At 38.7% G+C, this 26857-nt stretch overlaps 2 protein-coding genes across 4 annotated transcripts; one reads left to right on the forward strand and one right to left on the reverse strand.

Annotated features, from left to right (window-relative positions):
- Positions 1-8287: 8287 nt before the first annotated feature.
- Positions 8288-12292, reverse strand: LOC106456213 (tumor necrosis factor receptor superfamily member 22-like). The gene is made up of 5 exons (XM_013910802.1): positions 12101-12292; positions 11408-11504; positions 11189-11314; positions 9982-10110; positions 8288-9856 (listed from the first exon to the last, which is right to left on the reverse strand). The coding sequence occupies exons 1-5, from the start codon at positions 12113-12115 to the stop codon at positions 9789-9791; spliced, it is 435 nt and encodes a 144-aa protein (XP_013766256.1). The 5' UTR covers positions 12116-12292; the 3' UTR covers positions 8288-9788.
- A 3056-nt stretch (positions 12293-15348) lies between these two features.
- Positions 15349-24904, forward strand: znf362b (zinc finger protein 362b). Of its 3 annotated transcripts, none has more exons than XM_005732970.1 (9): positions 15349-15650; positions 17808-17871; positions 18537-18795; positions 19236-19340; positions 19543-19861; positions 21057-21281; positions 21614-21692; positions 21813-21971; positions 24439-24904. In XM_005732970.1, the coding sequence occupies exons 2-9, from the start codon at positions 17809-17811 to the stop codon at positions 24553-24555; spliced, it is 1326 nt and encodes a 441-aa protein (XP_005733027.1). In that variant the 5' UTR covers positions 15349-15650; position 17808; the 3' UTR covers positions 24556-24904. The 3 variants fall into 3 exon arrangements, with proteins under 3 accessions (XP_005733027.1, XP_005733025.1, XP_005733026.1); XM_005732968.1 differs by lacking the exon at positions 15349-15650 and adding an exon at positions 16242-16511; XM_005732969.1 differs by lacking the exon at positions 15349-15650 and adding an exon at positions 16242-16511 and having other exon boundaries at positions 18564-18795.
- The last annotated feature ends 1953 nt before the right edge of the window (positions 24905-26857 follow it).

Here is a 26857-nt window from a genome sequence, read left to right on the forward strand (position 1 = left end):
AAACAGGTGCCATTCATACAGGTAACGAGTGGGGGACAGAAAAGCTTCTTACAGAAGACGTTACAGGTCTGTGAGAGCCAGAGATTTTCCTTTAATCATTTATTTATTTATTTATTTTAAGTGACAGAGTTACTGCATTATGTAAGCCAGCATATGAACATTAGTTCATTGGACATTTTGGGTATTTTCTAAATGATATAATTACACCGCAAAGTCTCTAGCCCAATACTCTGCCTGTTCATAATGAAACACAAGAGTTCTGACTTCAAAAAACGGTTGAATGAGATCACCAAAATATCATTGTGAAAGGTTGCAGGAACAAAAGAGCATATTATACTATGTGCGTAGTCAGATTTAACTCCAGATCCTCTTACATTTTCTCACACTACCACATGCGTCTATTCACTGGAAGCAGGATACTTACAAACACATGACTCACACTTTACATTTCCCCGTAGGGTTTTTCATTTCCATGTAGGTGCCATCTTTTGCCCCATCTTTTGAATCTGTACGTTTCAATTGGCTCGTCACAGGTACCATCTTTATGACAACCTGGGACAGAGAGAGAGAAAAGAGGAAAGTTAGTGTTTTACTTCTACAATCAGATGAGCACAATTTGTAACGTGAACCATTAGTTTGTTCTGTCCTCTCAGTCCATAAACAAATGCCTGCAAATACAGAGCAAACTGAGCAGGCACTGTTAATAAAAGTGGGGCAAAATTCTCCCATAATACTGACAAAGGTTTATTTCGTGTTTTTATGACTGCAGAGTCCTGTGAAAATTCTTTCAAATGACTGTAAAAATTGTTGTTTTTAGAGCAGTGAGACTATGACAGAGGATCCCAATAATTAAAAAGCCTTCTTTGCCTCAGTTACCTACATGTGTCTGCTGTCACCTTTAAACACTGCAGCCTTAACATTTACCTGCCAAATGCAGTTACATAGGAGGCTTCATATTAACACTAAAAACGAAGAAGATAACAGTGTGGATGTACACTAGCTGTTGTAATAACAGCAATACGATTTACAGTTACTCAAGAACAGACAAAATAAAAATACTACACTTAATAAACAGAAGACTTTCTTAGTCCAAATAACTGGAATACACAGCTCTGACAAGGCCACAGGACTACATGTTGTTTTCTCAGTCAGTGTCTTTTCATTAGTTTTAGTTTTAGTGGCAAAAAAGGTCATTTCTAAATGCTGTGCCAATATTCATGTGGTCAAGAGTCTCAGTTAGCATCCTCTCAAAATGATACTCTGCGGATTATTTGTAAGATACAATATTAAGGCCGTCATAATATACTCATCATGAAAAGAGATCATTTTGGTCAAATTTAAATTTGATCCCCCTTCAGCTTTATCACACATACTGACAGCACACATCACAGTTAATGGAAGATGAGTAGGATCCTTACACTCACAGACGCTACACCTGAGATATTTCTCTCTGTGCTTTTCCTATGAAGATATTTTATATATTGAAATAACCAGAAAATACCTGTCTGTCATATTTCAGTCCAATTTAACTTGAAAACACCTTAAACTTTATCACACGAGCTGACAGTATGTGTAGCAGCAAACTGAAAATGAGCAGGATACTTACGATTACATGAGTCACACCTACGACATTTCTCTATGATGTTTTCTACCTATGTGAATGTGCCATGCTCACATTTCTTGCATTTGTACTTTTTAACTTGATCATCACAATCACCAACGTTATGATATCCTGGGAAAGACAGAGAGAAAGAGAAAGGTAACGAGTTAATGTGATATTTCCACAATAACTTCACGAAGGCCAATTATTGGCAATAATGTTCCTCATTATATCTTACCAGCTGGGCACAAATTGTAACATGAACCATCAGTTTGTTCGATCCCCTCAGTGTGAAATCCACAGGAAATCAGTGCAAGTATCAGCGGGAACATGCGAAACAAACATTTGGTCACAAAAGCTGAAACAAAAAGACAGAAAGAGTAATAATGATTGACTCTTGCCAAGAAACTGGAGAGGAAAAACTTGTTTTTTAATTTCAATAACTTTTTAGGGAGACTGAAAATATGGGAAACATATTCTATAAAATTCTAGACTTTCCACTGAAACACAAAGTTTAACATGTCTTCTGAACTTTAGCAATAACATCCAAGAAACACACAACACAGGGAGTTTTTAGGACATCCTGATAATAATGAATTACAGTAGTCCAGCCTAGAAGTAATAGATGCACGAACCAGTTTTTCAGCATCACTCTGAGTTTCTAATTTCAAAAATATTACACAAGTGGAAAAAAGCAGTCCTACATATGTGCTTATTATGCACACTGAAGCACATACAAACATTACTCTAATATCTGTACACTTTCACAGTAGGTGAATATCTGGTAGCTGTGCTGTGAGGCCTCAAGAGACTAAGAAAGCTAAAATCTATGCAAATACATACCAGGGAACACAAACCCTTGTCTAAAGTAAAACAATGCTATTCTCTCTACAGAAGTCCATCACAAAGGTCAAATATTTTCAGACACAGGTGAGAGAGAAGAATTCAGGAGAGGAAAACTGATCATACAAACAATATAGATTTTTTTTAAAAACCCTTGTGATATGGGCTGCACTGTTGAGTGATAGGAGATGACAGGTCTGAGAGCCCAGTGATACCAGCTTACTGGAATATTCTTCCAGTTTTACACACTGTGGGCTTCTTCATCCTCCTCTTCCTAAACCTGAACACTTATATTTATGGATGTTGGCTGCCCAATAATAACATATAAAACACAGGTAATCCTTCTGCTAACTTTTTACATTAGATACAGATTATTTACGTCTCTGAAATATGACTTGCAGTTGTACTGTTAGAGGTTCTTCCTGCATTACTATCTTCTAATTATTGTGACAGATTATTGTATATTTTCAGCACAAACGCACCAGGTAAAATCTAAAATTTGAAATAAGCAAACAAAAGATGAATCAATGAATCAAAACTCTGGCACAACGGTAAACTTAACACAAAGGAAAACGAGACAAAGACTGAACATCAAGGAACATATTAGAGAAAGGATAAACTGGAACTCGTGTAATAACTACAAACAGACACTGAAATGCAAAAGGTGACAAACCAAGAAAACCTGTGAACAGAAACATGGCAAAACCAAATAGCAAACATCAATTAGAAATGAAACTCGTAGCTCCAAAAACACTACATGAACTAAAACTCAAGCAAAAAGTATTTAACAATAAACACAACCTAAAGGTCTGCTAGGTCCAGGACCAATGACAAAAATATGCAGTTACACTTGGAGCTTCAATAACAACACTAAAAATGGAAACCTAAACAGTGAAGATGAACTAGCTGTAGGACTGACAGCAATGTGATTTACAGTCACTCAAACTCTCAAATTTAACAATTAGTCACAATTAACAGATAAATACAACAAGTTATCTCGCAGTCATAAAGACATAATGTTTGTATCCGCTTATTCAATCACAATCCTTTCCAATAGTTCCCATAACAATTAATAATTCAAAAACATTCAAATGAAAACTGCATTTAGAAAAACACTGTTTTTCTCAATCCAGCTCAAACCTATAAAAAAAAGTATTACTTACCAGGGCAAGATTCATCTTTGGGGTTTTAAGTTTGAGGAAGACTCTGATTGTGTGAATGTGTGATCGTGTTTGGGGGTACGGGGTTTCAGTTCCTTGGGGTGTCTTCAAAGAAGTGTCAATAAAAGCAGGAAATAAGGTCAGATCATGTGACAACCCACCAGGAACAGTGGTGGAGTTAGGTAAGCAGTTAGATCTGTGGTGGGGTAGTGTTGGGGACTGTTGAGTATAAGAGGGCTGCTACACTGTGAACATGTTACCTATCTTATTGGCTTTAAAACAACCTCTTTCTCATTAACCTATTTTTATTATAGAAATCTATTACATTTACTATATTGACTCTTCCTTTTTTATTCCAACATAAAAGTCTACTTTGCTGTTAGCATTCGTCTGCTGCAGTAAACCTCAACTATAATCCAAAAAGTGCTTCACTGTTCATTCAAACACAAGAACATATGTGGGTATAGTTGTCATTTAGTTCCTAATTTTATTTTATTTTTTAACTGCAATCACTTTCAGGTAACTTAACACTCTCTCCAATCAACTTTTCATTGTTCCAAAAATCTGTTTATAACCTCTTTGACAGTTTAACCGAGCACCACACTTTTGTCAAGAGGTGTGAAGTTACACCTTCAAGAGGCATATATTCAGAATTTATATTTAGAATACGAATAAATATAGTTTTTAAATGACATGAGGTGCTAGCAAGATGTCCAGTACTAATAAAAAGATGGTACACATCTTCAAGAAGACATGGTTTTCTTTATTTTCTGCTAAATCAGGTTGAAAAGCAACGTTTTTTTTAAGCAATTTGAGCCCTAACATAATGCTTAGTCATTTCAATGTTTCTGACTACATTTCTGTGTAAATTACACAATACAGCATAACCTCTTTTTTCAAGGCCAGTTGTGTTGCAGTTTGAGAAAGAACAACATATCAGGCACAGAAATAAAATATGACTTTTCAACATAAAAGCAGAAGCCATAATTACACCAGTCACCAAAACATGTGCAAGAAAAGGCATTTGGCTCCCTGCTGTAGACACAAAGACACTCTGACATTACTATATTAATTAGTTAGTAAAGCAACCTTAACCTGCCTGTTATGAGTACTTCTGGTATCTATCAACGTGTTATTCACCACAGGTACTTACATCCTCAGTCTAACCACAGGAAGAGTGAGTGCACAAGAGATACAAGACATATGTGGGGAAATGATGTTAAATTTGCAAACGTGTTTCCTTCATTCTAGCAAAAAGCCAACATGTCCATTGCTGAAATCAGGGCATGCTCAACTCAACCACAAACATATTTTAGATCAAAATTTAAAAGCAGTTAATAGTCAAACTGTGTTTTTGTAGTCAGTGCAAATGTTTCGCTCACCAAAGATATTACCTGTAAAATCATAAAACACACACAAAACGTATAGTCACACTTGATAGACAGCAATAACAAATCGATCCAATTCATTTTGATTACATTGTGGTCAAGTAATCATCAATCAGCAATATTAATGACGTGTGGTTAACATTAATATACAATACTGTAAGCCATCAATGCAGTAAGTACAAATATGATTGCATTTATATAAAATGCATATAAAGGTGACTATTCACTTGGTCTTGTGTGTGTTTTAGTGCTGAAAGTCTGACAAATTTTAATTTATATTTTCATACCCATGCAACTGCATGCTTTACATAAAAAAATTGCAAAATTTAATATGATCCAATTTCTAACAATGGGATTTCAGTCTGTCAAACTACTAAACTTTAAGAAAATGCTATTCTGATTTTGCATTTATTTTTCATTATTGTAAACTAAACATGTATAAGTAAAAACAAATACAATTTAAATAATTACCTGTAAATTTATAGAGTGATAATTAAAGACACTTGATTAACAGATCATTAAAGTTCCTCTGTAAAAGCAGATGTTTTGGCATTTTGCAGGTCTGGAGCATTAACAGGATAGGAGGAAAGAATCAATAATTGCAGTTCATCATTGTGGGCAGGGTTATAATATCATATCCAAACAACCTGAAGGCCATGCTTCTGCAGCATATCAATACTAGGGCTGCCACGATTAGTGGACTAGTCACAATTACATTGACTATTAAAATCGTTGAAGACTAATTTAATAGTCGACGTCGTTTGAAGCTTTGCAAGATCCTTCAGACTCTGCATTTGTAGGCCAATTACATTACATCGACGCGGCGAAGCCTGCGCAAATTCGAATACTCGCCCAAATGTGTCCAAAAAATTCGTCCTTCATTTCCCCAAATTTGAAGGATGGGTCCTTCGTGGCCCAACCTATCCCAGAATTCATAGCGCAGCCCAGCCGACAGACCACGTGACTTTCGCGCATTGGGTACGAGTGGCAGCAAAATCAAAACACTGCATCAAGCACTAGCATTTCCAGCAATCATTAATTCTGCGGTTTTAATCCCTACTTGCATTTTATTTGTCCCAAGAACAGTTATGTACAAAACGAAGGAGAACACAACAGGTCCGTACAAAGACAGACTTGACAAAAAGGCCAAAAACGAGGTAAAAATCAAAGGAGTGAAAGGGTTAGACCCATACGAGTATACAGAGTGGACTAAAGACGTTAGCGTGCTGCCCAACTTTCTTCACGCGCATATTTATTATTATATGGTCCTAACTGTGAGTGCATACACTCACAAAATGTTTAGTAACTTCAGATGCCTACAACAAGCACAGGTCCAGTTTACTTTGATGATTTGGACTATCCCATTTCACAGCTGTTGTTACATTTTTTTCTTTATCTCCTGTACAGACCAACACAATCTATTTGTCGTTTCAGGTTGTAGTATTACACAACATTTTCAGATCCAATAGAAATAAAATAAGTGTTTCATAATTCTTTCAATTTATTGCCTTTATTTATAACTGGCATGTTTCATTCTATTATAAAATCTTACAAGAAAGAGGCAAAATTGTATTCCATTGTGCTTTATTAGCTGCTTTGGTGAAAAACAAATCAACAATGCAAAAAAAAAAACACATTTCAAAACATACTGGAAAGCAGTTATTCATCACTTGATTGCTACAACACTTGGGCACATATATGCGGGACTTTTCGTGGCTGTTTTGATATCGCTCTCCCTCTTAACCGATCAAATCTCGCTGTGGTAGCAGCTTTAAACTCGGTATGACCCAGGTTGATAGAGGGTGCCCAGTCTGGATCGCATTCCAGCATTTTGTAGGCTGGTTTTCCTACAAAACAACAAACATTAGCCCGCAAAGCCACTGCGAACAAAGCAGCATAGTGCAGCAAATTCAATTCAAATCAATATAACACTTATTTGTAACCTACATCAATAATTATGTTATGATAAATTACGTAATAACAACAACAAAAGGCTCACCTTTGTTGAAATGCTTGAAGCAGACTAACAAGTGAGCTGGAGTGTTCTGGAATGTTATATTTGGTCTTCGAATGCCTGCAATCCAGGCCATCCGTCACCTCGTTGTTACTTCAGAAACATGGCTCAAACAATTTTTCTTCCACGACGGAATCCGATAAAAACATCTCTCTTTACCGGTCGGCTTCCCGTGGCTGTCATGCGACCGGCTATTGCGGCTAATAATACAACAGCTTCTTGCCATTCTTTGTGTTTCTTTTTATCGCTGTGTGACTGTTTTCTTGTGAAAGCCTGCGTGCGCTAGTACCACTTGCCACTCGTGCCTACAATCCTTTGCGGTTTTGTCACATTTTCAAGCTCTATTCGAGTTTTCAACAATGGCGGCAGCTACTTAGTTTCAATATTACTCCAATTACTCTTTCTGGGTCACAAAATAAACGTTTAACATATTTTCAGGCGAGAATGTAGCTGTGTAAACTTCAAATATCTGCTTGGTTTATCAAGACATGACATGTTTGCAAAAGTGCTCCGATGTTTTCGATTGGTCCACTAATCAGAAAAATAATCAGTGTCTAGTCGACTATTAAAATAATCATGGCAGCCCTAAACAATACAAATGTCTCATACCAACAGGCAGCACAGTGGTGGAGGAGTGATAATCTGGGCTTGTTTTACAACCACAGGCCCTGGACACCTTGCACTAAGGCGACCATGAAGTCTTCTGTATACCAAAGTGTTCAAGACTCAAATGTGGAGCAATCTCTCTGAACAAATCCCCATGAATCTCAATGAGTTGAACTGAAACATTCCCACGATGTGATAGACTGATAAAGAAAAACCCCACAGAAAACCATTACTTCAAGTTATTGCTGGGAAAGGTTGCTCCACTGTCCTGTGGAAACTCTTTTTCACAGGAAATTTTTGCTCCTAGAGCAGCAAGACCACAACAGGGAATCCCAGTAATCAGGAGGCCTTCTTCTACCCTGCATGTCTGTTATACACAATACTGCATCATTAACATTTTCAGCAACTAATATGAAGTTTGATTATCAACACTAAAACTACAACAGCGAGGATGTATGCTAGCAATAATGATAATAATATAATAATAACGATAGTATAATAATGATACCAACAAATATGATTTACAGTCTTGAAGAATATGCATAATAAAAGATAACTTTTAAGCAACTGTAAAAAAAATTAATAAATCTTGTAACAAACCTTATCTTGCAGTCATTAAGACATAATCTTTGTATACCTTTATGTAAACATGAGCTTCACACAACACTAAATGACAAAACTCTACTCAAAGCACCCTTGAAATTGTACATGGAGATGATCCAATTAATCCTACAAACAGGATTACTTACCAATTTTTATTCAGATTCACTCAGTTGAAAACAATCTTGTAATCACCAGCATGAGATGAGACACTCTTATTTAAGCTGATGAATGGTTTTCTTTTGAACCTGACTCAAACTTGTGGTTTAAGGACAGGTTTATTTGTATGAGTGTGTTATCGCATGTTTTCGGCCTCTGGACTTTCAATTCTGTTTTGTCTTCAGAAAAGCAATGCAAGAAACAGGAAGCAAAATGAGATCATCTTAGCACATACCGCTTATAGATCCATAAAGACTCAAAACACAAGACAGAGACTGAGTTTCAATAAACAAAGAACGAGTGTTGTAATCTAGCTGTAATCTAAACAAACTGAGTAAAACTCCAAAATGGTTATTGTTAATTGGTAATTTAAAACAAGGACAGGAACAAAACATAAAGAAGACTAAACAGTACAAGATGGTAAAAAACAAAGGCAGGGATATTTATGCACATTTTAATCTAGATTGTGATTCCTAAACAAAGGAAACCAGAGACAAGTAAGATACCAAATTACCACTAAATGATTAGTGGATGAGCGAGGGCACTGATGAAGTGTGGAAATCATTGGAACAGCGAATTTCAGATTATCTCAAAATCTAAACTTCATAAATCAAATTTCTGAGACAATAACTCAAAAATGGAAATAACTCAAAATTTTGAGGTTTTTAAGTCAGAGCTTTCAGATAAAAACCCCAAATTTTGACTTGTGATAAAAAGGGTCATTTCCAGTGGCAGAAACAAACCATTAAAAAATAAAAAGAAAGGAAGAAAATTATATAATGTAGTGCTGTGTAACAGGCAGGTTGTAGACTCAAATCCAGGACTAGAGAAATGGAAAAGAAAAGAAGAATATCTATTGCTGGCAGTTAAAACAAGTTCAAAACAAACTACTGGAAAACACACTTTTAGGGAATTTGGAAACTCCCAGCAAGGAGCACACGTCTGTGAGGGAGGGCGTGATAATGAACAGTGGATGACGCAGACAATAACTATTTACAAGATAACGAGTCAAAGGGGAAAACTAGACAAAGGTCAACCCAGGGATCCTGACAATTTAACCAGATCTGGAGACTCAAAATACTAAAAATAACTGAAAATCCAAAACAGAGTAAAATCAAAACAAACCCTAAAGATAAAAATACAAACAAATTTTTAAAAAATCAATCTTCAACTCAAAACCCTGGAACCAAACAGTGATTATGACACATGCAGTAGTGCAATTTTGCAGAAACTCAGTAATAACAATGTGGTTTACACATACATGAGCACATTTTATAAGCCAGACACTGTGTTTAGATTTGATGATGGTGCTGATATACACTGTAAGCTATCACTGCAGTAAATATATGCATTCTATATTATTTTCTGATTGATTTGTAGTCCTGTGCTCTTGTCAGTCAGTCACAAACAAAATCTAATCACAATTGATATGTTTTGTTTGTCCCAATCGTCTGCTTCAGACACTTCCTTTTGTAGTCATCGTTCTCTGAAAGGAATAAAGGTGGAGGTGACTGAACGAATTTATTTAAGTTGTTATTATGCTTGATAATGAAAAAATGTGGCTGCTGTGAATACCAATCAAATGCTTTAACATTCTTTTAGTGTACTTACTTGGACATGTACTACAGGAACATTTCATGCATTCCCTCAGATGGTCAGACCCTAAATTGTAGTATCCATGTTTACAGGCACACACTATGTTGCTATTGAAGGAGCAGGGCCTTAGTACAATCTCATCATCTGAGGAAAAAGCAAAGCACAGTATGTCCATCTATGCCGTACTTCCAGCCATCATCTATTTGTTACTGCTTATCCTGGAGGCAGCAGTCTAAGCAGTGATACCCAGAACTTCCTCTTTCCAGCAACCTCCTTTAGCTATTTTAGAAGAATTCCAAGCCATCCAAAAGATATAGTATTGCCAGCATTTCTGCCCTGCAATCTCCTCTTAATTAGAGATGCATGAAACACTTGATTTAGGAGGAACCTAGTACCCATTGTAGCCCAAGCCCAGATCTGTAGAAGCAGAATTTCTACTATGAAACTCCTCTTGGATTGTTGATACTTGAATGAATTCCTCTACTTGGTGCAGCATATCACTACCAAACAAAGGTCTCAGAATTGGAGATACCAGTTGTCAGCCCAGCGGCTTCTTAGTCAGCTGCTAAATGTCCCAGTCACTCAATGAAGTCAGCAGGAGCATATCGTAAAAAGCAAAGACAGACAAATCAAAGCATACCGACTCTGAACTCATGGCTACACCTATAAATTCTGCTAATATAAGTTATGAACAGAACCGGTCTACATGCAAGCGCACATTCAGGGCCTTGGAGGACTTAAGGCAAATCGCCAAAGTCAAGCCACCAAATAGATTGTTTTAACTAATTTGGTGACCTCACCAACACTAACAGTCACGTTAACCAAAAGCAATGACAATTAATAGTTAGTTAAAATTGGAGTGCACGTAACATCAGACGTTGCCTTTGCACTGCAAAGTCTCTAATCTTAGTGCGCACAAGCTCAAACTGACATTCTGAAGGGTAAGAGTGACACACAATGTTGAAAGGTTTCCCATCCTAGACAGACTTAAGTCATCAAAGTGTTTCAACTTCATCACATTGGTCGGAAACAAATATAAGATCGTCAAAACAAGATCACCACAAAAAGAGGTTTATGCTGAAATATATCTAAATATATCTAAATATATCTAAATGACAAGATGATAGCAGTCTGTTTTTTAGTCCAATTTAACTTTAATCGACCTTAACACACAAGCAGAAAACATGTGTAACACTAAACTGAAACTGGGCAGGATACTTACGATTACATAAGTCACACCGAAGACATTTCTCTATGTAGTTTTCTATGTCTGTGTAAAAGCCATCCACACATTTCTTGCATTTGTACTTTTTAACTTGATCATCACAGTTACCAACTTTATGATATCCTGAAAAAGAGAGAAAAGGCGGAAAGTTAATGTGATACTTTCGCACTGACTTTATACCAATAATTGACAACAATGTTCCTCATTATATCTTACCAGCTGGACACAAATTGTAACATGAACCATTAGTTTGTTCAGTCCCCTCAGTGTGACTCTGTCCACAGGAAATCAGTGCAAGTATCAGTGGGAAGACCTGAAACAAAGGAGGTTTGAAGATCTGAGGTAAACTGTTGAGGAAACAGGACTGACATTGTTCATTAAAACAGCCACAAAGAGACAGCAAGAGTATCATAGAAATATATAAAAATGCATCGAAATACCACACAAATCAGGGCTGAAAAAAACTGTAGTGAAGCTAAAAGTATTAGCCATTTAAGTCGTCGTCCAGACAGAACACATAAGATGAAGTTTGTTTGTTTCCCTCCCCATACTTTCCTAAATACGACCATCAGAGGGTTGGGAGCATAGACTCTGTCACATTCAGGAAAGTATTTCAGAAACCTCTTTCTAAAGCTGCTCTCCTTACAGAGCTCCTTCACACATTTTTTTTCTGGCTCACAGGTTCAATAGAAAAATCAGATCATAATAAAGAAGACAGAGAAAGGTGTTGTAAACAAGTGAAATAAATCCCAATCAGGCCCCGCAGAAAAGAGGACAGTTTATAACAGCGCTGGATGATTTACAATTTTGACAGATCTCTTTTCATGACAGTTGGTCTAATAAATTTTTTAAGCAGCATAAATCAATAAAATCAATAAAAAGATAATCAATAAAAAAATATAAACTTACCAAGATAAGGTCCATGTTGTGTGAGCAGGCAGTGTGGAAATTAAATAACCAAGTTTCACTGGAATTCCTTCACTCAGTTTGAAACAGCAATGTAGTTCTCACTCAAAGTGAACAGCAGCAGGAAGAATTCTCACTTCAACTGATATGCAGGTTTCCTTTAAAGCTGACTCAAATAAAACATTTAAGGAAGGCTTTGTTTGTGAGTGTGCGATTGTGTGTCACGGTTTCAGTTCTTTGGAATCTCCAGAGAAGTGGTGCAAGAAACAGGAAATTGACATCATGTAAACACTAACTCCTTACATGCAGACTCCTGCACAATAACATTGTAACACTACAGAATTTCTGCAGTACTGGTATGGACAAGGGTGGCCTGGATGCCTGCCTTAAAGTTTTAGCCAGAACAATGCACAGTAATACATCAAATTCCGACTTTATGGAAAAATGTGATCAGTTAAATGCTGATACAGATTAGAGGATTCAAAATCTACCAAGAAGCTGTATTGCTGTGAAAAGCAGCCTAACTCGACTTGTTGACTTTGGACAACATCCCTGACATTACATGTACTGAAGGTCATGATGAAACTTGAACACCAGCATTCTTGAAATTCATTTAAGATTTCGACATATCCTTTTACTCCATTGGCAGTGTGTTTGGGATCATTGGAATGTGGAAAAAATAAGTTGTTGCCAATCACATGCTTTTTAAATCATATTCCACAATGGATCAAAATTTTATGTTATTTTTCTGTGTTCGTATTTCCGTCACTTTGGGCTGCGTGAAATGCAGCTCCAAACCATGAAGGTGCCTCTACTGTGTTTTACAGATGGCTGTAAAGGAGTGACAAACATTTGTACCTCACTCCTGACTCCCAGACATATTGAAAACAATTTTAAGCTGAAGTTTCAAGTTTGGATTCATCGCTCCATTAGACGTTTTGGGGACGATTGTCAGTATAGTTCTTGTGTAATTTATCATACATCAGGCTTTTCTCCTTGTTCATCTTTCTTAAAAATGGCTTCTTGGCAACCTTTCACTGACTATTTCTGATGAGGCTTCAGTAAACAGTAAGTATATGAAATACCTGAAGGGCCAGATGCCTCTCTCAGTTCCTGCATCAGGACCTTTTCCTATTCAAAAACATTTTATCTGTGAAAATTCCTTTTGTGTTTGTTTTCTCGCAGCTGGCTGCTAGTAACAAAGTTCCTGAAGACATCATTTCAGATCGGTTCTATGTAATATGCCTGTTATGTGTAGACACAACACTGACTCATCCCTTGAGTTACGGGCCTATTTAAGGCTTAAGTGATTCATAGGTCAGTGTTAAGTGTTAAGTGGATTCAAAAAATGACCATGAAAATTCCAGGGTACAAGTTAAAAGAGCTGCATCTGATGACTTGAGAGTTATAATAGGGTTACAGATACAGAGTACACCAGAAATGAACTGGGGGTGAAACCACTGAGAGCTTCACTAACTAATAGAAGGACTTTAAAAGGCAGTTCTCTGTTGAACTGGAAACCAGTTCAAACTTCAATCCAGTGACTTAAATATTATGGTAATATTTTCAAACTTCCACGTATGCTGCATTCTGAAGAAGATGAAGTCCACGTCTGTGAAGGTTCTAACCCCTGACCCCAGGAAATACATGATAGGGTGGGGCTAGGTTTCACAATGAGCTCACCTGAAACCCTGGCTGATTGTGACCCACACCCATTTTCACACCTTGGCTCATGTGATTAGGTAGAGGATCATCAGGGGGTCCTTTGTCCCTCCTTGGGGGGATACTCCCACGGGGTTTAAATCTGGGACTCTCCACCATTTTACCCTAGAACTGAAGAAGCTTCTCGGATGAGAGGTGAAACGTCTTCAAGCAACTTAAAGAAGTCCAGACGCTTTTCTTTCCAAGCTCCTTAGACTTCAAATAAAATCAGCTCCTTAGACCAAGATGAAGTCCACCTACTGATAATTTGGATAATCCAGCAAGTAGAGCATTACAGTAGTCTAACCTGCTCGATATGAACGCTTTCTCAGTTTGCAATAGGAATTTTCAAGCTTCTGATATATTTTTATGTTGTGGAAAGGAGCTCTGGTGACCTCATTAATATAATTATCAAAACTGACATCACTGAACAAAATAATGCCAAGGGTCCTGACTTTCTTTCATGTGTGATAAATATGAACACATTTTCTTTATCTGACTTTTTGGAACAACACGAAATACTTTCATCTTGTCTCTGTTCAGTTCGACAAAATCAGCAGTTACTGTCATCAGTGCAGCTTATTAAATTTTAAATAGAGATTAGCTCATCAGATGAAAATGACAGATAAAAAACTGTGTTTCATCTTCATTATGATAACAACAAGCAGGGTAGTGTAAAGGTTAAATACTAAGGGACCGAGGACAAATCCTTGAGGAACCCCTAATTGAATTTTTGTTTCTGCAGATTTCAAACTACCAAGTAAAACATTAAAACTTCTACACTTAGGGTTTGATGAGAATCTGACCTGATAAACCAACTGAATCATAAAGGCTTTGAATTAAAATGTTACCATCAACACTGTTGAAGGAAGCAGAGAGGTCTAAGACTGAAACACTCGGTGAATCACTGTTGGTTTTTAGGTCATTGATGACTTTAGTAAGAAACATTTCCATGCTATGATGGGTTCGGAAACCAGACTGGTACCTTACTTACTTATTTACTACAAGAGTAAGTAAGTAAGTACTGTTTATTTACAATGTGCCTTTCGCAGACAAGTGGTAACAAAGCCCTGTACAAAAATTGGAATAAAGTAAATGATAAAATGAAATGCCATAAAGCACAATACAAATACATGTTAACATGCTATTAACTAATACCCTGTAATATTAGAAATTTTACTGTGGAAGAAAGCAGGAAAATTGTTACATTTTCCTGCTTTTGTTACATTAGATTGTTTTCTGATTTTGTAAATATTTCACAGCTGGATGAGAATAAATGATTGTTAACTAGAAGATATAGGATTATCTGGCTAACTGTATTTCAATGTAGTAGCAAAGAAGTGCATTTTTAAATATATACTTTGTTTTCTTTGTGTATTTTTTAACAATCTTTTCCTTTTTTTAGTGTTTCTCTTAAGGTGCTTTGGATGGACCGCCTATAATAACAGTTCTGACAGGGCAGCAAATATGACTGTTTTTTTTTTCTTTTTCTTTTTTTAAGAAATGGCATCAGAGAAAAACTGCTCATCGTCTCACCACATGATGACAGCACCGCTAATGTGTGCACTTTGAAAATTCACTAACGCATGTATCGGCCCTGCTTGCGTTGACGTAGCTTCTGCTGAGATGCTGTTAAACGCGAATGAAGTGGGTCGTGGTATGAAAATACAAAAGCAACATTTAGCACAATATTTCCCCTCTCGACTGCACTGTGCTGAGCCTTGCAGCAGCAGCAGCACCCAGAAGTGAACAAAGCGACCCGGAAGCGGTGGTCCGACCGGAGGCAGAAAGAACATCAACCTTTTATATTATAGCTGTACTCGCAAGACAATATCTGCAATCAGGACACAAGGTATTTGTGCATGTCTTTACATGTTTCCGTTGCTGTGCATTTCTCTAATGAGCGGTAGCCTCTCGGTGCGTGCATTAGCACGAAAATGCAATTTCTCTGCTTTGATTCGTCCAAAAGTTACAGAATGTAGAAAAAAGCAGCCCTTAAAAAAGTGAATTTTGCTTAAGATGGCACAGAGTCTGTCGGGAGATGAGGCGCTGTGCACCGGTTCCGATTTTGACCTTAACGAATCGCTACGGTTATTTTTAATCGGCACTGATGAATCAAGCTTGTCCGTTTCCGTGCTGTGTGTGTGTGTGTGTGTATGTGTGTGTGTGTTTTTCCTCCTTGCAGGGCATGGTTGTTGTAGGAAGTGTCAGTTTTTTTAAGAGGTGGGGAGGCCGGGCTATTCAAACCTGCAATTCGCCGTAAACAATCATTCATGCCTCCGACATGATAAACACACCTTTGTGTTGGTCTCCGGCCGCTTCTCATTCCAAACACCCGCCACACGACAACATGTTCATGCTCCTAAAAAATTTGGGGTCTGCAGAATATGGCGTCCCGCCTTATAAAAATAAGGCTGCCATTTTTGTTTCTCTTTTGTCTGGAAATGTTTTAAGAAAACTGTCTGAGAATGTGTCGAGTCGCACCGGGGAGGATCGATCCGGACAATCCTCCGTCGGTGCGAGTCCGGAGCTGCTCCCAGACAGCCGACACGTCCGAAAGAGTCAAAGAACTTCAAGTTTTGTTTTGTCTTGTTTTTTCACGGCGGTTTTTGTGGAAAAATTACAAAAGCGACGTCCACTTATTTGCAGGAATTCAGACAAAAGGAGCAGAGGGGCATCAAGCCCGAGCTAAACGGCGCAGGATCATGCTGATGTGGGGGTTTTTTTTGTTTTGGTTTTTTTTTTAGAAGTGAAGGCATATTGTAGGTGGCATTTAGATGGCAGAGCTGCGTGGATTTGTGTCACTTTTACTCTGTAGGCCTGATTTACACACATCGACTTCTAAGCGTGAGCTGACATCTAGCGAGTTTTTACACTGTTACATTAAAAAAAATCGTATTTACCTTTTTAATTAAACTTCTTTTTCAGTTATCTTAAAGCATTTATTTCATTTTATTTTTCAACAAAATAAGAGCCCTAGTTCTAAACTACTAGCTTCCACACTTTCCCCCTGCCTTTCAAAGCCTGTCTTAAAGGTGGGCAGATCGATTGATAGTATTGACACCAGCGCTGGTATTGGTATAGGATCGATACTAGAGCCACGTGATCGATACTTTATTTATAGCTTCTAAGTTTAGCATGTAGCCCACTGCATTGTGTGAAATAGTGGAAATTTTTTAAAGGAAAAAATATACATCCAGTATGAAAAATATCTGAACATTTTTGCATTAACTATTTATAGTTTGTAGCATATTTAAACAAAGAAATTGACCCAAAGTGGTTTAGATGATCATTGATGATGATTCACCTGCATAAGCCTTCTTTTATAGGGTAAAAGTATAGGTATCTGTACTGGCAATACCGGCCCTGTATTTACTTGGTATCGGATCAGTACCAAAATTTTTAATATCGCAGAGCACTTGCGGTCATGATCAGACTCAGGTCTTCTATATGAAACCGTTTCAAGGTCAGCTGTTACACATCTTAACTTAACATGAGGGTCATTCAATTGTCCCCACAGTTTTGTTTTGTTTTGTTTTTTCAAACAATCACAACAAACGAACAAAGTGCATTTATCCATCAAAAGCAGCAGATTTAGAAGCCACTCGTTTAATGCTTACTACATTTGTGCCTGTGGTGCAAACAGTCCGGAGAAGTAAATGCAGCAAATTCTCTGCAACTTTAACCGTCTAAACAGCTGATACGTGGCGTTAACTGAGTACCAGAAATGGTTCTCGACACCTTAAAGTGACATCAAAGTGGATGCAGAGCTATGTGGATGCGAATGTGATCAGCACAAGGCCTGAAAGAAAATTCAAGCATGACATATGAAACTAGCCACATGCAGCGTGTGGTTAAGGTGTCAGATTTTTCAGCTTCACAGTTTAAGCCTGCCTGTTTGTAAGCATTAACTTACTCTACGTGCAGTTTTAACAACAGTGCTCTGTAAGGGAGCACTTCATTATGTGCATCTTTGAAAAGCGACTAAAATAAATGTCACACACTTCAGGATGGCAGAGCCTCGGTTTAACAACCCATACTTCTGGCCGCCGCCTCCGTCCATGCCAGGCCAGGTAAGTCCGCTCAGCATGTAATTACTGTGATGTTTCCACCTTCCACTGCCATTTGTTTCCATGTGTGAATGTCTTTTCAGCCTTTCAGCACCAGTCCATCACTGTTACGCCTAGAACCGCTCGCAGTTTGTTCTCGCAGATAAGGGGGGTGCCTCAGACTCCTTGGAGTTCGTGGGTACACACGCAGCCGTAATTGATCTCAAGCAGGCCGGACCAAAGAAGCGCAAGTGCTTCCTGAAAACATTTGCATTACAAACTAGATAGCAGCAGACCGACTAAATGTAGTCGGTCTGCTGCTGTTACAAAGGAATACTGCTGTTATAACTCAAAGTCAACAGTATGATGACTTCAGCCCCCCCCCACTAGCTTGGATGAAGTTGCTAGTTCAGACAACCACTTTTAGGACACAATCCATTCTTAACAACATTACAAACGCAGTGCTTTGTGCTGTAAAATACAGTGAATGTCCAGAATTGATGCTCCTCCTCCATGAGTGGGCTGGATTAAAGCGTTTGGTGGGCGTTACTTTAGCTCACCTCTGTCATAGGTAAAAACTAATCATGTGCTGATCAGTGTTTTCTGTCCTGCAATATGTTTTGATGGCATGAATGACATTCACACAAGGCGGCTGTTTTCTGTTGAGCATGACCCGTTAACCCTTTCAGCTGGATAACCTGGTCCTCATTAACAAGATCAAGGAGCAGCTGATGGCTGAGAAGATTAGACCCCTGCACCTGCCACCTACCTCCACCCATTCTCAGCAGCTGCTGGTTCCCACCTCGTCCCCGGACGGTAGCGCTCAGCACGGCATGCAGGTTCCAAAGCCTCAGCCGCAACAGGTTCCGGGCCACCACCCACAGCCGCAGGGCTCTGGACAGCCGGACATCGCCCTGCACGCTCGTCCCGCCTCCAGTTCTGGACCGGGTACGTTCTTCTGAAATAGTGTTAAATATGTCCAAGTGCTGCCAACTTGTCTCAAACTGGCATGGTGGCCTGGTGAGTTTAAGGTGATAATATACAGATTGCGAAGGTGGAGGCCAAATAAAAATCCATAATGAAAAGTGAGTGATGCCTGCACAGCTACTCCAAAACCCACAGTTGCAAATTTATCTTATTTACAGAAACGTGGAAATGGTTTAAAATTATACCCAGCCCTAGAGTAACCTTAATTAACATGAAGTTATTGATGTAATAATTGCTACAGATAGGCCTGGTTTTCTTAAATCAAAACATTTTTAATGTTATTCTCCAGTTTTGCAAGCTAATAGTTGATGTAATGAATTTGTAGACGTGGCATAGAATCAGGCCTGCGCGGATTACGAGACATTTTACTGACTGACACACCATCACCTTATAAATTCCAGATGGAAATATGGATGACAAGTCAGCGGTGAAGGCCAAAGGATTATGGGAGGACTGGCAAATGAGACACCTTAGTGAGCAAACTGGCCGGGTCAACCATCGCTCAGGTACAGCCGTCACGCCATCTGTGAAGCTTGTAGGAGAAATGCAGCAAGGCAGCCAGCCTCTGGTGTGATAATATAAAGATAACTGTCATGGAAAATTGACACACACATGGTGTTTACTGTGCGGTACACTGGTATGGTTCTGTAGAGTGTGGTGTTGAATTAGTCATACCTGCTAATGCAGTTTTTGTTCCAACCTTCTCAGGTCTGGCCCCCTCATCTCGACCCGACAGCCACAGCACCTCAGACGCCCTGACCCCGACGACTCCGACCTCCAGCAGCCAGAACCGCTTGGGTGGCGCCCCCTCTGTGAACATCATCTCTGGACTGGCTAGTGGCCCTGGCATTGACCACATGAAGGCCGGAGGCCTGGCAGGACTGTTGGGCCCCCCGCCAAAGGCACCTCGGGGAAGAAAGAAGATCAAAGCCGAAAACACATCTGGTCCTCTGCTGGTGGTGCCCTACCCCATCCTGGCTGATCAAGGATGTGTCACCGTTGCACCCAAAGAGGGCAAAACCTACAGGTTGGATTCAGAAAGCTGCTCCTATTGTTTTCAAGGGTTTTTTCTGTGCTGATCTTGCAAAGTAAATTGACAGCTTTACGAGGTCTGCAAGCATTGATAGGTATTTTCCTGAGAGAACTTTGAGAATGAGAGAAGCGCTCTATACTGAGGCTTTAATATGAGCACAGCTTTCACCTGAGTAGACAAAAGGTTTACTAAAAAAAAAAGATCGGTCAAACATACTCCAAAGGACTGAACCCAAAAGAGTCTGAGCACTGGTTGCAATGAGGTAAAGCTAACGGATGGAAGATTTGAACTTGGGTTGACCCTCCCAGAACATCCAGGAGGATGAGTTGGTGTTGGGGAGGAGAGGAGGGTTTGTTTAATAGCAGGTCAGAAAGGCAAGGTGGAAAAAAACCTCCCATGATATTTAAAGAACAGAGACTGATGGTTGGAGAAAGCATGTAGAAAGATCACTGGACAAATGTAGCAATGCCGAAATTGCTAATAAATTGTCAGCTAATATTGACCTCTTCTTGCTACCTGGGAAAACTTTAGATATTTTTTCTTATTTTATGTTAGTTTATGATAACCAGGACTTTCCAGAGGCTGCAATGAAAGCCAGCTGACAGGTTCGGCAATTTCTCATTAGTGTTCAGATTTTAAGCTTTTATGACAAATAATTAAAAGTTCAATTTTTTTTATTGTGAGAAAAAACCCCATTTAAGTCAGTCAGCTGGAAGTTTTAGATAATGAGGCTAGTGGCTCCATAGTGTAGTGGTTAACACACCCACCTCAAACACTCTTTTGGAGATTACATCATGGTTGTTCGGTGTAAATAAAATCAGCGAAATCAGATATGCAGAGGTACCTGCTGTGGGAATTCTTTGTGAATGAAGGAGCAGTCAAAAGTGGCTTTTTTCTTAAATTGTAAGGTTAGCAATGCTGGTGTTGTTGGATTTTTGAAATCATGTGTTACTACTTAGTTAATCAACTATAGTTGATTTTCAGTTTTCGTTGCTACTTTTGACATAAAGTGTGATTAAGACTTGATGATTTTCTTAAATTATTGTTAAAATTATTAAAGTGGTCTGCGTACTGGGGTGGGGAAAAAACTGATGTTATGCTACGTTTTCTATTTAGTTGTAGGCAGGCGGATTTTAATCCCTCAAAATTATTTTTGATCTGATCTATTTTGTTTCTTCTTGTCCCCAAGATGCAAAGTCTGCCCACTTACCTTCTTAACCAAGTCAGAGATGCAGATTCATTCCAAGTCCCACACAGAGGCCAAACCGCACAAGTGTCCCCACTGCTCCAAGACGTTCGCCAACGCCTCTTACCTGTCCCAGCACTTGCGCATTCACCTGGGGATCAAACCCTACCACTGCTCCTACTGCGAGAACTCGTTCCGTCAGCTGTCACACCTGCAGCAGCATACCAGGTTGGTCAAACTGTGAACATGAAGCGTGAGAAATCAAGTTGATCTCAGCTGCCTCTGTGGCTCTACTGTTGCCCATTTCAAATCTGATTGGTGGTCACACATTACTAATATTTAATGTTTAGAATTTACCTGAATACCTGTCATCCCCTTTACAGCTATATCTGTTTTCTCCTTGCTGGAACTCTTTTTACGTTTCACATATAGACCACGACTGTGACTTATATGCAGTGAAAATCTGCTGCTTTGAATATACTTTGATGTTTCTTGACAGAAGTTCTCTTGCAGTGGCGTCTGTCATAAAAACATTTTCCCGTCTGCTTCTCTTGCTGCAGAATCCACACCGGCGATAGGCCTTATAAATGCGCCCACCCTGGATGCGAAAAGGCTTTTACCCAGCTGTCTAATCTCCAGGTCAGTCAGAGATTCTTCTTGTGACCTGATCCTGATTAAAAGGTTCAGATGCAGAGCTGCAAATGTTCAAATTATGTGGACTTCTCTACAACCTCTGTCCGTGTTTTCTCTCCCCCACAGTCTCACCAGAGGCAGCACAATAAAGACAAGCCGTATAAATGTCCCAACTGCTACCGTGCCTACTCAGACTCTGCATCGTTGCAGATCCACTTGTCAGCGCATGCCATCAAAAACGCTAAGGCCTACTGCTGTAGCATGTGTGGCCGGGCTTACACCTCAGTAAGTAAACCACAAGCAAGTATTCACTATGTCAGGGTTTCCACACCTGTTTTTTGCATCAATGACATTTGATAATATTTTTTTCTCTCTTGGACTAGAAGTCGGTGTGTTTCCTGTTTGAGATATTTAACACCTTAGTGTGTCCTTGCTTCTGTTCAAATATTCAAAACGGACTAAAAGAATATCTTTAAGCTATAGCTGAGGTCCGGAAGCATTATGTTTTCGCATTGTATGTCTGTCCCATCCTGATTAATATAAATATGCGTATTTCATCTACTCCTCAATGCACATCCCTCCAATTTCCTCTAAACCTGTCCAAATAGGTCATTGGGCTGGCCGTTTCTGTGTGATCATTGTTTTTGATAACATAGTCTTATTTAACTTGTATTGTTCTTACCTTTACATAAGTCCATGGCAGTTTCACTTTTCACTTTAAATTCTTGTAAATGATAGCATTAACTAATGTCCCTCAAGCTGGATTATGCTTTGATTAGTTTTGTTTTAACACTAGGAACTGATGGGCCTCTAGGCATTCAAAAACGTCAGGAAAATGACTCAGCTGTGGACTGACAAAATACTTGGCCAAAATAAGGCTCAAAGATTACATTTTGGTGCTCAGAGGTCAAGGTCACAACCATAAATCATAAATTCATGGACTAATTCTGATAAAATTTAATTCACGTATAGGATACAATGATGACATATCCTTTTCTCTGAAAGCTCAAATGTAGGAACAAGTAAATTGACTGGTATATAGTGCTTTTCCACTCTTAGGGCACTCTTTACTACAGGTGTCATTCACCCAATCATATAGTGTTTTATTGTGTGCCTAAGCCCGTTGTCTAACATTAACATACTCACACGAATATATCAAGGGGAATTCAGGGTTCAGTGTCTTACCCAAGGATACTTTGACATTGACAAATTACTTCTTTTTTTTCTGTACAGCACTTTGGGCAAACTTTCTGTTTTTAAATGTGTTATATAAATAAATTGGATTTGGATGCAAATTGAAGGAGCCGGGGACTGAACCACAGACCTTCCGATTGGAAGATAACTTGCTCTACATCCTGACCAACAGCCGAGAGCTTGTGATTATATTTAGGAGCTTGGAAAGAAAAGCGTCTGGACTTCTTTAAGTTGCTTGAAGATGTTTCACCTCTCATTCGAGAAACTTCTTCAGTTCTAAGAGTCAAATGGTGGAGAGTTCGAGTGAGCTCATTGTGAAACCTGGCCCCACCCTATCATGTGATTTCCTGAGGCCAGATTATATTTGAAGTTTGACTGGGTGTTGAAATGCAGGCACTGATCTTTGATATCCTTTACCAGCTATCTTAAGAGGATCTGGGCAAAAATAAAGTTGTGATCAGAAGTTTTCTTTTCCGGGGTGGAAGGATTGTGCAACATATATCTTTAACAACTTTTAAAATCAGGAATTTGTTGGTTTCCCAGTACAGACCTGTATTTTAGAAGAGAGCTTTATTAATCCATTGGGTAGGTCCCCTCAGGGAAATTAGGGTTCCAGCAGCGCACAAGCTAACCTTAAATACAAATAAGAAAAAAAATTGTTTTAAGCGTAGTACAAAGATTTTCAGTAGGGTTGAGGTCAAGGCTTTGGGAAAACCATTCCAGAAGCTACTTTATCCATTCCAAAACCAGCTTTGATGTATGTTTGGCATCATTGTCCTGTTGGAACACTCAGCTGTGTCCAAGTTTCAAGCATCCAGCTGTTGATTTGAGGCTGAGTTGAAGAATTTGGAGGTATTTTTTCTTCATTATTCCATAGACTTTGTGCATTGTACAAGTACCAGTGGCAGCAAAACAACCCCAGAGCATGATGCTATCACCGCCATGCTTGACAGCTGGCACTCTGTTCTTAGGTTTAAAAGCCTCACCTTAACTCTTCCACACATTCTTCATGTCATTGTGCCCAGATAGTTCAATTGTTGTTTACCAGCTGCAAATTTCCATTGAGCTTGAAGGCATCAAGTTTAAAGAACGAGCTTCTCTGATTTGAGAGTGCCCGTTTGGGTCTTCTTCCAGACCTTGGCAAGGTAGGGACAGAGCCAAATTATTTGTACTTATGTACAGTTGTTTCAAATGATGATTCTGGACTGCATTTGGTTAGAATTGGCCCATTAAGCCTCTGGAATGGCGTTCCCAAAGACCTTATCTCAACCCTATTGAAAATCTGTGGACTATGCTGAAATGCTGGGTTTGTGCCAGGAAACCAACTCATTTAAATGAACTCTGAGTGTGCAAATATTCAGCCAGCATTATGCCAAAAGGATCTGGTCAAGGAGCAACTTTCCAAGGGAGATCTCATTAAATATTAGTGGGGGTGTGTGTATCCTTTTGACCACAAATGTCAATATCAACTTCAGCTGAACTAGTTGGAGTAGAGGCACTTTTAAAATTACTGTAGCAGTAATCTTTATGCCCTTTGTGTATTTTCCTGTTCTTGTAGGAGACCTATCTTATGAAGCACATGTCCAAACACACGGTGGTGGAGCACCTGGTGAGTCACCAGTCGCCCCAGAGGACAGAGTCCCCCAGCATCCCCATACGCATCTCCCTCATCTGAGCTCTGCGAGCGTTCAGCATAAATGCATCGAGCATTCAGAGTCAGCGTTCGGCTGGAGCTTGTGAGGCCCTGCACCCACGGCCATCTACATAAGGCTTACATTAGCATTATGACAGCTGACATGAGCATTCACTGTTAGATTTTGTAAGCAGACTTGCCTCCATCCGTCTCGACACAGGCCGTCTATCATAAAGGAGCACAGCGTTATTTTGTGAATGTAAAAATGCAGCCAGATATTGTCCAGGGGATCGAGTGGCAAAGAATGTCTTGCGTCAGATTAAATAAGCACTTTCGTAAGCATCATGTAAACCGCCGGATGCATTGGCCATTAAAAAAATGTTTTAGTTGTCTTGTTTTTGTTTTTATTCTCTTCCATGAAATGGGTTTTCAAAACGTGCCAGATGATATTTGCCCGAATATTGAATTGAAAAAGCAGGGGGGGGAAAAGAAAATGTTTGCTGGGTGTATTCTGGAGACATCCAAAGATAATCTTAAAGCACTTTTAGGCCTTGTGGTTTTGGTCAAATTGTTTCAATCTCGTTGGATGGAAAATGCCAAATGGCATTACTCGTGGCAGCTAAGAGTACCGACTGTGTACAAAAAAACAGTCTCTTTTTTTTTCAACTGTTTTTTTTTTTTTTTTGTACAAACACAGGGTCATCAAAATTTAAAGAAAAGCAATCGGTAGATGACAATTGAAATATTTAATGATTGTATTAAGAAGTTGGATAATTGGCTCGTGGAGGCAAAGCAGAGCTCGATGGAAGGGAAGGAAGTTTTTTTTTTTTTTTTTTTAGTTATTATTTTCAAAAAATGTTCACTCCATATTTAACATTCACCTTTATGGCACCTTTATGATCATATGATCAAAAAACACTGCTTTTTTTCTGGTGTGTTTCTCGTTCCACTAGTTAGTGCCATATAATGAACTTTGGTGAGGTTTGAAGCGAAAGCAAATCTTGTAAAAGTGTTTGTCCGCTTTCCCTGCTCCATTAAGCTTTGACTTATACTTTCAAAGAATTAAAAGTATATGTTGCACATGTATCAGTGCCAGCTCTACTCTACTCAGCCCACTTTTTCAAAATATGCTTCAGCTTAAATTCATTTTTACTTGAGCAGCAAATTTTAAAGCTAACCATTGGACCAAATGTGAAGTTATTGTACAGCTACTCCAACCCAGTAACTTTTTTTTAACCTCTAATAAGCTTTACCTACTTGGAATAAACTGCAGTATGATTCATATTCAATAGGCCTATTTTATGAGTTTACGCAGGGGTGGATCTTCTCCGTTTGTTTTTGTTTCTCTCTCTCTCTCTTTAATATTCTTTTTATTGTACACAGTATTGTTTGTTGTATTTTTACTGTACCTGTAACCTCTGAATGGTACTAATAGGGTACCCTGTATTCTTCAGGGCACTTCAGAAAAGGTGCTACGGCTAGACGTTACATTTGAGATGGAACTGAGAATAATGTAAAATACATATACAGTATATAGTATGTTTTCAAAAGAATAAAAGCTTATTACTCAAGCCACTGGCCTGAAAACAGACATTTACGCCAACAACAGACCCTGCCTCTTCAACTTGCTCTCTCTCTTTTGAGATAATGGGAAAATGTACATGTTGCTGTACTGTAAAACATGTTACTCATTTATAGTACCTATTTTTAAGTTTTCATAAACATGTTTTCTTTGGGTTTTTGTAAAGGTTTATGTAAGAGCTTACTGTAATTATTTTAGTCTACCTGTATGTTATTAATATTCATGTTTTATATCAGTTATTTACATGTAAGCCTTAACTGTTTTACCATCCCATTTCCATTACTCTGTATTGTGTTCTGCAGTATTCAGTCGTGTAAAACATTTTTTTTTTCCTTCCGCATGGAGTTCCTGAGCTGTAATCTGTATAACTGTTTAACCCACGTTCTCTATGAAATGATATTGCGTAGATTTATTACACTTTTTCCTGTCTTGCATTGTGGTTTCATATACAGTTTCTAGACAACTAAATATGCACAGCCAAGACTGAGAAGTTAAACTAAGGTTATCAGTGTTTAAAAAAGGAAAAAAAAAAGGAAAAAAAGCTTTGTATCTTTACCTTGTTTAATAAACAGACTGTTATAAATCAATCACAGATTCTGTGATTTATTTTTTTTAAGATTCAAGATCCTTTATTTGTCACATGCATAGTTATACGAGTACAACACACAGTGAGATGTGTCCTGACACACTCCTCGACTGTCGGTCAGTCGGTGGTTGCTGGAGTCCTTTTCTATGCTGTGGTGTGCTGGGGGAGCAGCACAG

Source organism: Pundamilia nyererei, unplaced genomic scaffold (assembly GCF_000239375.1).
Source record: "Pundamilia nyererei isolate P.nyererei 1_Seehausen unplaced genomic scaffold, PunNye1.0 scaffold00049, whole genome shotgun sequence".
NCBI lineage: Eukaryota > Metazoa > Chordata > Actinopteri > Cichliformes > Cichlidae > Pundamilia > Pundamilia nyererei.

What these genes read in the sequence shown, in the direction of transcription:
- LOC106456213 (XM_013910802.1), bottom strand. An exon ending in TCGGTGTGACTTATGTAATC is followed by an intron (nt 10,111 to 11,188) that starts GTAAGTATCCTG and finishes CTTTTTCCTCAG; the next exon opens with ATGATGAGATTGTACTAAGG. An exon ending in TTCCTGTAGTACATGTCCAA is followed by an intron (nt 9,857 to 9,981) that starts GTAAGTACACTA and finishes TATTCCTTTCAG; the next exon opens with AGAACGATGACTACAAAAGG.
- znf362b (XM_005732968.1), top strand. Translation starts at nt 16,267, where the DNA reads ATGTGTCGAGTCGCACCGGGGAGGATCGATCCGGACAATCCTCCGTCG. An exon ending in CCGGGTCAACCATCGCTCAG is followed by an intron (nt 19,341 to 19,542) that starts GTACAGCCGTCA and finishes CAACCTTCTCAG; the next exon opens with GTCTGGCCCCCTCATCTCGA. An exon ending in GTGGCCGGGCTTACACCTCA is followed by an intron (nt 21,972 to 24,438) that starts GTAAGTAAACCA and finishes CTGTTCTTGTAG; the next exon opens with GAGACCTATCTTATGAAGCA.